Source organism: Bolinopsis microptera, chromosome 7 (assembly GCF_026151205.1).
Source record: "Bolinopsis microptera isolate Bmic1 chromosome 7, MBARI_Bmic_1.0, whole genome shotgun sequence".
NCBI lineage: Eukaryota > Metazoa > Ctenophora > Tentaculata > Lobata > Bolinopsidae > Bolinopsis > Bolinopsis microptera.
Window position 1 is genome coordinate 15557091 of NC_087078.1, and position 15419 is coordinate 15572509.

The following is a 15419-nucleotide window of genomic DNA, read 5'->3' on the forward strand; positions in this document are numbered from 1 at the left end:
GTTGGCATTAAATTCATATATAATGCCATTTAAATATCGTGGGAAAGCAGAATATATTCGAAATCACGAATGAGCAAAATTCTCACCTTTCGCACGTGCAAACTTTGAGCGGACGTTGCGTGCGCATAAAATATTGAATCACCATAAATTTTTGTATAGTGGTATTTAATGTATAGTTTGATAAGCATGCAAAGTTTCAGAAGATTTCAAAAAGAACTTGGATCACAACGGGACTCCAAAGTTGGTAAAAATCGTGAAAATAACAATTTTCAGTGATTTTAGCTATTTTAAATCAATTTGGGCGTGTCCCCACGTGTGCAACTTTTAGATTTTCAACTTTAAAACTAGCCTATAACACAATTTAGACCTTTAAGAAGCAAAATTGAGCTCCACAACCCAAGGGATGGCCCAACACCAGAGAATACTAATTCACAACTTTTGTGTTTTTATAAAATTATTCTTCAAAAAAGCACTAACTTCAATAGCGAATATCTTTATGAAGGAGCAAGGTAGGAAACTTTTCCGGTAGATTTTCAGAATGCTTGAACAATTATCTAAGGTGAAAATGTCCTCAAATTTTGAATAAAATTACTCCTTAATGGTGTTAAATCGATTTGAAAAGTTGTTATTTTGTCAAAAATCAAGTTTTAAAAACACTTAACTTGATGACGTCATCAAGTGATGATGATGACGTTAAATTATTTTTCGATATAATGTAAACTAAAGTATAAACGATTATCTTTAAAACATGTGGTTCGAAATGACTGTATCTTTTATACTTTTGAATCTACGGACACTTAAATGTAGGCTACAATTGACTGCAAAAGCGTCTATATATATCACAATGCTGGCAAGCATAACCGTTGCCCTTATATTCACAACACTATGTACCCCCTATACTATTATATCCCCTTTATTGTTTTCCAGGCATTAAGACTCATCGAAAGTAGTTCAGCAGGTATATTTAAGTTCAAAACATTCTAATTCAATGTTAAAGATGACAGGAATAAGAAATAGTTATGTGGAGGTTTTTAAGAAATTTGCGCAAAATACGCGCCAGCATGTTATACGAAATTAGGTAAAAAACCCAAAATCGCCATATTCAGGTCCCTTAAAAACCATGTTAAAATCGAGTTAGAGATCTGAAACTTTGCAGAGCGTCTAGACCTTGTCCAAATCGACTGTAAAAAAAATTTCATGTTGCAGGAATATCGGGAAGTGGGTTTTCTGGAACCCCTGTTTTACAACAGATTGTCGTGAAGCTATATATGTATATATATATGTATATATGTATAGACGCTTTTGCAGTAAATTGTACCCTACATTTAAGTGTCCGTAGATTCAAAAGTATAAAAGATACAGTCATTTCGAACCACAGGTTTTAAAGATAATTGTTTAAACTTTAGTTTACATTATATCGAAAAATAATTTATCGTCATCATCATCACTCGATGACGTCATCAATTTAAGTGTTTTTAAAACTTGATTTTTGACAAAATAACAACTTTTCAAATCGATTTTAAAGCATTAAGGAGTAATTTTATTCAAAATCTGAGGACATTTTCATCTTAGATAATTGTTCAAGCATTCTGAAAATCTACCGGAAAGTTTTCCTACCTTGCTCCTTCATAAAGATATTCGCTATTGAAGTTTGTGCTTTTTTGAAGAATAATTTTATAAAAACACAAAAGTTGTGAATTAGTATTCTCTGGTGTTGGGCCATCCCTTGGGTTGTGGAGCTCAATTTTGCTTCCTAAAGGTCTAAATTGTGTTATAGGCTAGTTTTAAAGTTGAAAATCGAAAAGTTGCACACGTGGGGACACGCCCAAATTCATTTAAAATAGCTAAAATCACTAAAAATTGTTATTTTCACGATTTTTACCAACTTTGGAGTCCCGTTGTGATCCAAGTTCTTTTTGAAATCTTCTGAAACTTTTCATGCTTATCAAACTATATATTAAATAACACTATGCAAAAATTTATGGTGATTCAATATTTTATGCGCACGCAACGTCCGCTTAAAGTTTGCACGTGCGAAAGGTGAGAATTTTGCTCATTCGTGATTTCGAATATATTCTGCTTTCCCACGATATTAAAATGGCATTATATATGAATTTAATGCCAACTTGAATGAGTAAAAAGTGCTATATTCAGTCTGTTATTGACAGATATGCCTACCTAAACACAAGGAAACGTTTTCAAAGGTAAAATTTCGAAATCGTTGAAATTACCTCCTTATTAAGTTTCGACTGTGTAAATTATCCTGACATTATAATCAAAAAGAGATGATATTTGACCAAAACCCATAATCATGGGTAGAGTGAACCGCTGCCAGTGTCTCTCTTTCCAAACAAAAGAAAATGATATTAATTTGAGGAACCGTCCGCAAATGCAAATTGATACCGAGAATGAAATCGGTCGCTCGCTTTTCCCATTCATTCACGGCTTACGTATTGTAATAAAGCTTATTGAATGGGAAAAGCGAGCGACCGATTTCATTCTCGGTATCAATTTGCATTTGCGGACGGTTCCTCAAATTAATATCATTTTCTTTTGTTTGGAAAGAGAGACACTGGCAGCGGTTCACTCTACCCATGATTATGGGTTTTGGTCAAATATATATATATATATCAGTGGCGCGGCGTTGGGCTAGCAATCGCAAGGTTGCTGGATCAATACCCGCCATCGGCAAAACCAACCTTGATGATTTGAGCCATACTGATGAGTCCTAATAGGACGAAACACTGTGTCTATGGATAAATATGCTCGCCTAGTTTACTAAGCTTGAGCACTCTAGGGAATGACTAGATCTACCGCTCAGCTTAAATGCAAAGCTCCTAACTTGTAATGAGTTTGTAGAGCACTCTGGTACCTATGTAATTCCCTCATTATTAAGGCCTTGGTGGCCCAGTGGCGCGGCGTTGGGCTAGCAATCGCAAGGTTGCTGGATCAATACCCGCCATCGGCAAAACCAACCTTGATGATTTGAGCCATACTGATGAGTCCTGATAGGACGAAACACTGTGTCTATGGATATATCATATATATATATATATATGCTTCACGACAATCTGTTGTAAAACAGGGGTTCCAGAAAACCCACTTCCCGATACTCCTGAAACCTGAAACTTTTTTTGCAGTCGATTTGGTCAACGTCTAGACGCCCTGAAAAATTTCAGATCTCTAACTCAATTTTAACATGGTTTTTTATAAGGCACCTGAATATGGCGATTTTGGGTTTTTTACCTAATTTCGTATAACATGCTGGCGCGTATTTTGCGCAAATTTCTTAAAAATCTCAACATAACTATTTTTTATTCCTGTCATCTTTGACATCAAATTAGAATGTTTTGAACTAAAAATAAATCTGCTGAACGACTTCCGATGAGTCTTAATGCCTGAAAAACTCCTGCCGGAGGCGGCGGCCTTCGGCCGCCGCCTCCGGCCGGAGTGCACGCTTCGCGTGCACGAAAGAGGCTTCCAACGTGTACCAAAGGGGTTGTAATAGTAAAGGGGTGTAATAGTAAAGGGGGTACATAGTATTCCCCCAATAAAGACACCGCTCGTGCTTGCCAGCACTGTGATCTTCACGACAATCTGTTGTAAAACAGGGGTTCCAGAAAACCCACTTCCCGATACTCCTGAAACATGAAATTTTTTTTACTGTCGACTTGGACAAGGTCTAGACGCCCTGCAAAGTTTCAGATCTCTAACTCAATTTTAACATGGTTTTTAGGGCACCTGAATATGGCGATTTTGGGTTTTTTACCTAATTTCGTATAACATGCTGGCGCGTATTTTGCGCAAATTTCTTAAAAACCTCCATATAACTATTTCTTATTCCTGTCATCTTTAACATTGAATTAGAATGTTTTGAACTTAAATGTACCTGCTGAACTACTTTCGAAAAAGTCTTAATGCCTGGAAAACAATAAAGGGGATATAATAGTATAGGGGGTAAATAGTATTGTGAATATAAGGGCGACGGTAATGCTTGCCAGCATTGTGATAATACCTGCTTTTTGGAAACAATTTTTTATTTGACCACCTCCGACCTCGGTCCTGCATTTCAGTGTTAACCTTTACAAGATGTCAGTGGTGCACGCCGCCGCCGAACGCCGCCGAGTTTTTGCTCACGCCGCCACGCCGAAGAATAAATTAGCGGCGGCGTGAAAGTTAACTTTCAATTGTATTTTGAGGATTTTGAAATATCTTCCATCGGTAAAATTAAATTAATTTCTTGCCACCACGTTTGACTGTCAGTTTTGCTGCTCGTATGACGTTGTACTTGTGGTAACATTCGCCCGTGTCCTTGGCTCCAGTGGCAGTACGAGTACTCGACTACGAGACTATAAACGGTTTTAAGGACTGTAATTATTCACCGCCCTTAATCGGTATTAGCTCGAAATTTCTTTGACTATTTATTGAATTTTATGCATAAACTTTGTGCTCCGATCAGTATTGGGCTGATTCGTACTTGGCCCTTCGATTTATCAGCGCTAGAATTTGATCGTTCTGTAACACTAACTGTAAGCTGCCATACTAATTTCGCTAGCATTGATTATTTTTCCCTACTCTTGCCGAAGGCAAAAAGATCGTATGGAATAAGTAATCGGGTTTGGATATATGTGGTGGCTGGCCCGATGGACCTGCGGTGATGAAAAAAGTCTGCTCCTTCGAAATATAGACCACTCCACTATGCACTATAATTAAGTGTATAGGTGATAGGAAGCCTTTGTTATGATGCGCGCAACGCTAGCCATGAAATTGAATCCCACTCATTTATAAAAAACATTAGTGTTAGAGGTGCAGAACAGTGAACCAGATTAAGACTTTAGCGATATAAGTGAAATGATCCCTGCGTCGATAAAACCGGAGACATTTTATTTCTTGGGTTACAGTTTTACCACTTTTTACTGCTCGAAACTGTGAGAATCTTCATAAAATGTAGTCACTGTTGATGATTTACATGATTTATGAGTATTTACAATTTTCTTGGACACAGCATTGTCTGGAATTTAATTGGATGTATTTTTATTGAACTGAATAAAACAGCAGAATAACTAATAAAATTAACTATATAGTATATACCCACATTCATGAAGTGTGGAGATACTCCAACGTTAAATCTACGTGATGGAGGTTAAAGACATTTCACTTTAGAGTTAAAAATGTAGCCCTGCACTTTATAAGTTTGTAAGATCATATTTAACTAAACCTGACAACGCCCGAATTTTATCAATGGTCCACCACTCTGCACTCGAAAGTTTGCATGACTTATTGGCCCTTTTTAGGCGCTCCTACTAAATCGCTAAATAACTTGAAAGGATCAAGTTCCCCAATGTTGCTCCTGGTGGGAAAATGTTTTTTAACGATAAGATTTACGAACAGTTCGCAAAAAACTGAACGACTCTTTTTGAATTCCAGAGATAAGGCCTAGCCAGTTAGGTTTTCTGGGATCAAGCGATTATTTGAATTTTTAACTTATCTCTTTTATCAACGTCAAAAATTCCTCTTCACGTAGAATAAAACTGGCAAAGGCCCTCTAGCATTTAGGAAGAATCCCAGCATCCGAATGTTGAGTCTAATTAAATTGTTAATTGCTTGACTAGGTAAAATTATGATAGACTCTTAGATGTCTTTTAGCCCAAAGGCTATTCAATTATTATATAATTATTAATAACGATTTGAGGAGCTCTCTTTTAAAGGTAGGGTTCCGAATGGGCTACTTTTCTCTTTGATCCGCCCTTCAATGACGTCACATTTCCTCTTCTCCTAATTCAACAATCCTCTCTACCTCTCTCTACCTCTCTCTGATCAGTCTCATCTCTCTCGATATGACAATTGGGACCAAGTCACATTACACATGTCATGCTACTAGAACATAATTTAGCCTGTATACTAAAGTATTTGTTAAAATGAAATATCAAAAATTGTAATGATCAAACATTTTGAATCATAATCATCACAATAATGCGACTTATAAACAACTTTTCGATCCGGATATTACACCGACCAAAGCCTCACATTACTTATAACCTCTACTCTTCGAAACCAAAACAAAGAAACAACAAGTTTATATAGTTCTAAAGTAGTCTTAGACACTAACCCAGAGAACTGAGAATCGTATACTGTCTTGTACTTGTAGTTGTCGTTGTAAGTCTTCCCTCATGCCCATATCATATTGTAATTGATATGGGCAACCGGGAATACCATGTAGACTCATACCCATATTAGATTGGGCATGTGCAGGGTTGACCTTTACAAGTGCATCGCCATTACAATACAGGAATTGTTTGAGGGTTTTGTAAGCGCTGTCTGGATCACAGTAGAGAGGAAGTCTAGTTGAATTCCAATGATTTTCTGCTTTTTCGTAAACGTTTTTCCAAGCGTAGACGTACATATGGTAGTTCCCGAAAGATTTATCACAGCTAACTTTTGGGATTCTATCCTGGTACAGAGTAACACTAACAGTAAACTGATTTTGTACAGATAATTGCAATACAATTTCTTCGCCGAAGGTAGCTGCGGTCGAAATTACACTGAAACTTTGTCGATCTTTCGTGATCTTACTGATTGCGTTATATTGGTTTGGTAGAATTTTCAGCATATCCATAGCATTCTTTACATAGCCCGTACAGTATGCTTGAACGTTCATGTTCTCCGGCGGGTGTCCTGACCAATGATGGATAGCTTTTGAGAGAATTTTTTGAACAATATCCATGTCATACGACGATTTATTGGCTGCAAGCCAAGACAGGAGACACTCTATGACACAAAACTGGTCTGATTTATCTGTAAATGCCGTAGAAAGCACATACATTCCCTCTGCATCAAGAATCTTCCAGCACGAGTAAAGACTACCACATTCTTTCATGAATCTTAATGACTGTAGCACGGTTATTTTTTCATTAATTTTCATCTTATATCTGTTTAAATGCTTGTATTCCTTCAATGTTATACTGTCAAAATCTTCCATTTTCTCAAAAAGTTCTTCAAATTTAGTCCGAGAACATAGGGACATTACATTTGAAATTTCTGGTTTTTCAAACGAATCCAATAAAAGTTTGTAGTTGGACTGGTCTAGGAGCATATTGACCCACGGAATATAATCCGGGATAAGATCTTGATGAAGCAGTATAGTTAGTAGTTCCTTCTTGTCTACAACTCCTGAGATAACATCGTCTATGGCACTGTCAAGGTTCTTGTACCGTTCATCAGTGCTATCTGGTACGATTATTTTGGGTAGGTGTTGTGCGAAGAACAACCTACACGGTTTGTAAATCTCTTTTTTTGAGCACGTCCACTTGCCTTCAATGGCCTTGGTGGCAACCATAGAACCATTGATCAACAAGCCTGCATTGTCCAAATTCCATATATTTTCGGACATCCAATCCAAGACCTGCTTTCGAGCTCCAGGAATGTCAAAAGCTACCATGAACTTGAGAATATCTTGGAAGTTTTCCTCAGTAAGACTGACTGAACCACCATAAAGAATGGTCAAACATTCTCTGACGTGTTTGTTGTCTGTAAGGAATAATTCATTGTCCTCTTTTATATACTCTCTAAGCACAGAACTATGTTGGGCTAATAACACTGCACTGCATTTAATAATTTCAGATTCCGTTACAATCTGAACTGAATCATTAAATTCATCCTTTTCCAGGAAGTACGTGAAATCATTGTTGAACTCGAGCTTCACTGCCATCTCTGCAGCGATTGTTCTGCCTTCAATCTAATGAAAGACGGTGATTTAAAAATACATAAAACATGCAGTGCAACACACCCTTCAGCCAGGATCCAGTGTCGCACAGAACGAAATACTATTAACTAGCTCTGTGCACCCCGAATAATGCATCCAGATAGAAGCTAAAGCTCGTGTCCACAAATATCAAATGTGTAGCAGGCAACATAACAGTTTCATAAAGTATATATTATATATACTTACTATATATATTAGTTATATATACAACTACATGACCGAGTGAGGAAACACGGAAAAAAGTGTCCTATCTAATCGAATTAGACCTCCTATTTGAGATAGATCTGCTTCTATAAATATTAAAAGATGGAAACAACAACATATTATATACAGGGTGGGCCAAAAGTTAGTGTGCAAACGTGGGCCTTAATAGCTCAGTCACTGAGTGCCCAATTGAAATAATTTGTTTTGGTATGACTTACTACCAGTACCACCACTGGTTCGAGAAATTTGTCAAATCGAAACATATTTGTGTTCATTTTTTTCAAAAGAAGGTTCATTTTCGCATTTATTTGATAGTTTGGATAGTCGGATCGAGCCAAATTTTATTGAATTGTGTTTGGCCATTTAAATTACGTTTGCCCTGAAAAAATGAGAGTTCTAGCTTCTCAGATGACCGAGATATGAACCTTAACGAGGTTATTCATTACGTGTGATCAGGTGATTGGCTTACCTGATCACGTGATTAGGTGACCCCGTTAACCAATTATGGGAATCGTTAAGGCTGCCCAATTAAGGTGTCATGTCACGGTATCACATAATCACCCAGTCAATTTTGTTAACGAGATACTCAAAATGCTTGATAACTTCGTCATTTCTAATCCGTTTCACGTCATTTTTTCAGATCAGATGCAACATTTAATAATCTACCGTCTCTGAAAAAATTAGACATCTAGCATGTTCGAGGAGAACAATATAAGTGTTTTAATATTGAATGGGCGTGGTCTAAAATAATTGAATTTTCAAATTTTGGTTACGGAATCCTCGAACCAGTAGGTATAGTAAACCATCTGCAAAGCAACAACCCTCAAATATAAAACACGGCGGAGGTATAAGACCCAACGTTTGCACACTGACTTTTGGCCCACCCTGTACATTTGATATAGTGAATACGCAAACATAATATACAACAACAAGATACAAGGGGCAGGTCTCTCCCACAAGTTGGGATGGCCTGAGGTGCTTCTCTCATAAACATAATATATACCGGTACTAACAATAAACTGAACTTCTGTATGTAATTCGATCCATATGTTGCACTTGACTAGTGTCAGTGACTACTTGTCACCGTCAGTCGTCACCGCTCCATGTTGTACATATCACATCATCCTCTAATACATAAATACATACTGGTAAGTGGTAACACGACTTCTGTCCGACAGCGACTCTTGTCCGACAGCACTTTTTTGTGTTTGAAGTGATATCTCAAATTTGGCACATAGAAATTCACTCAAACTGGCACAGATTATTCGTTTTAAAGCTTTCTTACTATCTGGAAAGTTTCAAGAAAATCGTATAGTTGGATCCCCAGATATATGCCCTGGTACCAGTACTGCACTGCAAACCACCGATTTGGAGAAATTTTACTGTCTGATATTGCTGTTACCTGGTTGTGCGATGATAAGCAGTTCAAATTGAATGTTACTATTTCGCTGTATCTGCAGGAAAGAATCCAAAAATTAATCAGCGAATCCTTCAAAAACTACAATTTTTTGTCTATACAATGAAAGATGATTATTTTTCGAGCGTGCTAAATCTGTAAATCACTCTACAGTCTACAGTCGATCTTCGAGATTTTTCTAAAAGGGCCCCCCGGACAGTTGAGACCAACTTAAATCAATGTATTTTCGGACGATGATTCCGAATCACCCTCATGACCATATAATCTAGGGTTAAAATGCTCCCCTGGCGAAAAATTGTTTCGATCGCACGTGATATGACCATTTAAGGAAGTTGGTCTAATTTCACGTTAGGGTTAGGGTTGGTACTACTAGTACTACTAGAGTTGGTTTAATTTAAAATTAAACAGACGGCTTGACCTCGCGCTCGACATTAAGCATATGATTTGCACGCGTACGGCGCATTCCAATGTTCAAGCAGCTAGCACGTGACACGATTCAGCCAATCAGAGTACAGGAATCCGCAAAGTTAAAGTTGCAAACTTTTGATCGGCCCAAAATGGGACTTTTCTGGAGATTTTGAGATAACTTAACAACTACGTTGTCTTAAATTTTCCTCCTGGGGAGGTAACGTTACTTTTACAAGACGAACATGTTACAAAAAACCGGAAGTCTCTAACTCTTTTACTTTCAAAGTTAGGTCCCATCCAGTAAGGGTTTCTGGGTCCATGCTTAAAGCATCACATCAGTAATACCTGCTTTTTGAAAACAATTTTTTATTTGACCATCTCCGGCATTTCAGTGTTAATTTTTACAAGATGTCAGTGGTGCACGCCGCCGCCGAGTTTTTGCTCACACCGCCACGCCGAAGAATAAATTAGCGGCGGTGTGAAAGTTAATTTTCAATTGTATTTGAGAATTTTGAAGTTTCTTGGCACCACGTTTGACTGTCAGTTTTGCTGCTCGTATGAGTATGACGTTGTGGGTTGCTACCATTCGCCCGTGTCCTGGACTCCAGTAGTAGTACTAGGCTATATAGACATAATAAACGGTTTTACAGACTGAAATTGTTCACCGCCCTTAATCGGTATTAGATCGAAATTTGTTTGACTATTTATTGAATTTTATGCATAAACTTTGTGCTCCGATCAGTATTGGGCTGATTCGTACTTGGCCCTTCGATTTATCAGCGCTAGAATTTGATCGTTCTGTAACTGTAAGCTGCCATACTTTCGGCTTCGCTACCATTGATTTTTCCTAGTCGCATTTGGGCAGCAGATTCGGTGGTTTTGACATTGTTAAGTTTTGCGAGTTTCGGACAGCTTCCTGAGTACTGTGTATTAATCATCCGTTTTCTTAACCATTCACGTTCAAATAAATCAACCATAAACTGAAACTGGAAGCCAAAGCGGTATTTTGAGGCCCATCCCGTACAGAGACTGCATTTATGTTCGACAGCACTTTGGCAGCACTTCAAATTTTGAATTGAAGATATTGTTTGCTTTTTTAAGGAAATAAACTTATAATCTGCGCCGTAATAAAATAAAAAAGTTCATTTTCCGAATATCTAACAGGTAAAGTAATGAAAGTATAAAGTTCGAACAAATATTGAAAGTGAAAATTACACATTATAACTGCTAAAACGATTATCCATTAGTGCGTTTGATTCTTAGACTAAAACTTTAAAGACTGCATGAAAAAATCAGTCCCTGAATGGTTTGTACGAGGTGCAGAACAAATACCGGATACAAGAAACATTAAGTGTTAAAAGTAAAAATCACATATTATGTGAACTGTGAAGGAGATTTATCACATTTATCCTAGGAAGAGGAATTAGAAATTGATACCCATCTGTGTTATTTAAGAATGTGTGTTACCACCCTGTTTCAGTGGCGTAACGAAAGGCCCTGCTGACCCCGCTGTGCAGGGGGGCGCCGTCTTAGGGGGGCGCCAAATCGTCGTTTGAATGTGGGACAATTTCGAAAACTTAACTAAAGTACTAGCAAAACTGCGCGTTTTGCTCTAGATACACACTTTTTTAGAGATTTTACTGGCGTATTCTTTAAAATCACCTAATTTGTTCAATTTTAGGGAGGGGCACCAAAAGGGGAGGGGGCGCCAACAGGGGGGGCCAACAGGCAACGTTACGCCACTGCCCTGTTTACTGAAACATAGAAAGATTTTGTGGGTATGTTTGTTTTGCGTTCTGCATTTACGAGGAAATCATAACTTAGTTACCTGGTAGGATTACAAAAATGAAAATTCAACCATAAACTATGTTATGCTATGTTTCTTAATGGTAATAATCTAATATGTAGATAGAGTCAGTCAAGAAATCGAAACAAAAACAGTAACCCATGCCCATTTCAGATAACGTTAAACGAAAATTGTTCACACTTCTATGTAACTCTACCAATTAAAAATCATAAAAATGTACTAGAATCAATTAACGCAGGTTGAAATCTCTTGAGGACTCAAATGAACGGTCCCAATATGTAAAAATGATAGATCAAACATTTTAATTTGCCATTCTGATAATGTACATTGCACAACACTTTACATTTTTATTGTCGTCACAAAATTGACAAATCGCTATTATTATTATCATCATCATCATCCCGATTAACCACAAAATAAGAAATCGTTTTAAAATTTCCGGATCACACGTCCTGCTTTTGCAAACTAAAACCAAATTTTCTAAAAATCTTTTAATAATTCCAGTCCCTTGGTCAGCTCACTGATAATGGACTGAGAGTGACGAATTTGAAGTTCTGACATGTCAACCAGGTGTTTCCGGTATGTTTCCAGTCGGCGATTCTTGAACGTATCCAGTTCTACAGGAGGATTTATTAATTATCATTGATTATCATAACTTTCAGTTAGATCAGATAAGCCTCTCACAATAAAAATAAAAGTAAACACTATAATTATTTGTGGCTGACCTTTTCAGTGATTCAAGTCCGGGCTAATTTCTTTTGAGAATAGATTGAAACTGACGGTATTTAAGGACGATTAACAAGCAGAAATTTCAAGAATTCAAATAGCATTCCTTACCCGTCTTAGCCATATCTGATATCGATTCAAATCTGATCTTACAGTCCTCAACGTAAGCCTCTGCTGTGGGGATATCTTTAAATTTCTTCTGTGCTTGTTCCAGTTTCCCTTCGGCTATTTCCTTGTCAGCAAGCGCGCGTCCTCTCCTGAATAGTGTTAAGGTAAGAGGTATGTAATTTAAATGATATCGAGCACAGTTACCATCTTTAAATTTAAGATAAATAAAGTAGTCTGTTCATCACAAGCCGTGAAATCATGCTCCATCTGCCACTTTCAAGATTATTTGTAGATGAAATTTAGCCAAAAAAGACGGCATATGATTTAACTTTTAAGGTACCGTACATATAGTAAGTAACACTTCGCCGGATTTAAGTCCAGAGGGGGTAAAGGCTCAAAAAAATTTAACTGCTTAACTTTTTTTTGATAATTGAGGTTAACCGATTCTTAAAAAATTAATTAAACAACATTAAGGTTACTAAAATTGAGTTTAAGATGTTATTTCACTCCAAGAAAAGGCCCCCGGTCAGCATTTCCAAACCCGCTCTTTCCACTCGGCTGCTGACGTCATAATATGTGAACGCTCCCAACCCACAACTCAATTGTTCAATATTCCTGCGCAAACTATCAGTATAATCATAACTGTAGAATGTCCCTCATCACGTCGAGACCAATGGAATGGTCAATGGACATAATTAGTTGGTGCATAATAATATTATTTATTATAAAAGTTATTAAGAGTTTACAATTGAAATTTGTATCTGATGAGGGCGGTAGTAAAGTTGACCACAGCTATGCTTAATAAACCATATCATTTACAATTTAGTACTAAACTTTGAACTTATTTTCGATTTTTCACGTTTTGAGTAAGCCTTGAGTTGATCAGTACGATAAGGTAACTCAGAATGTAAATACATTTCATTTTGGTTTACGATTTTAATTTCACTCAGTAATAGGATAATTAAGCAGCCCATGGAAATGTCCGACGAAAAGGAACTAACCATGAAATCAGGAGCAGCAGCAACTGCAATCACGGTAACCATGAAATCATCTTCCACTGGTACATCTCCACAATCCAACTCTTGGACTAAACAGGACTACCTGATGGTCTCACTGGCGGTAATGATAAAGATCGGTGACGGTGTCGAGGCTTACCTCCCCGGAGTCATCACGCAGAAAGTTTCGTTTGAACTCGGTATATCAGATTTTCAAGAGGGAATCCTAGCTGTGATACTCTTTTTGTTCTGGTCAATCGCAGTCTTGGTATCACTCTGGACTTCAGAAAGATTTGGGGAAAGAGTCACATTGCTTTTGTCACTCTATCTGTCCATAGGGTTCGCTATCCTGTGTGCGGTGGTTCCTAATTATTATACCCTCCTTCTCTCACGAGCCTTAACCGGTATCTGTATTGGTTTGAACGATGGTACTATTGGCATATTCCTCGCCAAGCTCCTTTCCTCCAAAGAAGTACTTACCCAAAGTTCCTTTATAGCAGAAGGTCTTGCTACTCCAGTCGGTGGAGCTTGGGTTTCAGTGCTCGGGTGGCTCCTTCTAGACCTCGTCAACTGGAGAGTTTTCGTTCTGCTCACTTCTATCCCACTCTTTGTCCCTCCAATCATCATGCTTCACTTTTGCATCGTTGAAAAGCCGGAGAGAGGAGAAAGTGAGCCAGTTGAGGAGATTAATATTGTTCCGACTGAAACTGCCAGCCTAGTCAGCACAGAACCACTGAGTCTCCTCAATTTTACCAATAGGGTCATAAAATCAAGTCTGTTTTTCTTCTCCAACCTTTGCGTTGGATATGGATGTATTATTCTTCTTCCATGGCTGATGAGAAGTTACAAGAAACGTCTTTCTCTTGAAAATGAGGAAATAGTGCAAGGTAACGATTTTCTAATACTGGTGGCAGTGAATGGTGCTAACGTGATAGGGAGACTCATAGGGTATTTCCTGTGGAGTCGAGTAAAGTTCCTGATCCTGCAATTTACGGTCACAGCAACAATAGCTTTGAGCTACGGTCTTATTCTGGCAGATCCGGGCCTGATAGCTTCAGTGGTGCTGTTAGGGCTCGCAAAGTTTTGTTACTCTATACAGGCTGTAGAGGTTGCTATATATTAGCATACGATTACGGTTATTACGGGAAGTCACGGTGGGAGCTGGGGATTAACATAACCATGGCTTGTGGAATGTGGAATGATAGGGAGCATGTTAGGGACCTCTCTAGCTGCATTCCTGAATCCGTACACCGCAGTTGTGACCACCTTAGTGATAGTGTGTGTCGAGCTGAGCTGGTGGTCATCTGCTTTATGAAGGAACGATTCTAATAACTTCAAGGACTGAGTGTTTGTAAAGAGTGATACTTTTTACCTTTTACGTAAGCTATAATTTCTTTGGTTGTATCGGAACAGTTTTATTTACGTGACCACTCTTTCACAGTTTATTATTAAGCTTTCAAGCAGTAAAATATTTTGTTTTCTGTATTCTTTCAGACTTCTATTTAATATAAGTCTAGTTATACATTATTTTATCATATTTTATTTATCTAAGTTGAAGTATTGCCAAATCCCAGTTCAATTTGTAACGGAGTTTTATATTAACAGGAAACGATGTAACAGAGTCGATATATTTTAATGTTGCCATGGGGTGCTAGTCCCCATACTATACATCGTAGTCCGGTAGTTTCATTGCGCCTTACATGACACATTGACATTGCATTGGACACAAAACTATTTTATAGAAATAATTTACTATTGAAGAAAAGCAACTATTAACTACACGGTAATCCAATTACAAATTATTTAAATAATCAATAGGCCAGTCAATCACATGTTTACCTCAAAAACTTAATCGTAATACTGGGCAAATGATTTATTACATGTACAACAATGTATTGATAAACCAATCCAAGTGTAATATGGTCTATAGCGAGGTTAACAATCATATTTTTACTACTACCACAATTAGATATCATGATAGTTAATCTCATT

At 37.6% G+C, this 15419-nt stretch overlaps 2 protein-coding genes across 2 annotated transcripts in view; both read left to right on the top strand.

Moving 5' to 3' along the window:
• LOC134818419 (kynurenine 3-monooxygenase-like) overlaps positions 1–15419 on the top strand; it is a 927626-nt gene that overhangs the window by 460628 nt on the left and 451579 nt on the right. The gene's annotated exons all lie outside the window — the stretch shown is intronic.
• On the top strand, positions 13405–14550 carry LOC134818747 (4-hydroxybenzoate transporter PcaK-like). Its single transcript, XM_063828393.1, has one exon. It carries the CDS (start codon positions 13405–13407, stop codon positions 14548–14550), a length of 1146 nt encoding a protein of 381 aa, XP_063684463.1.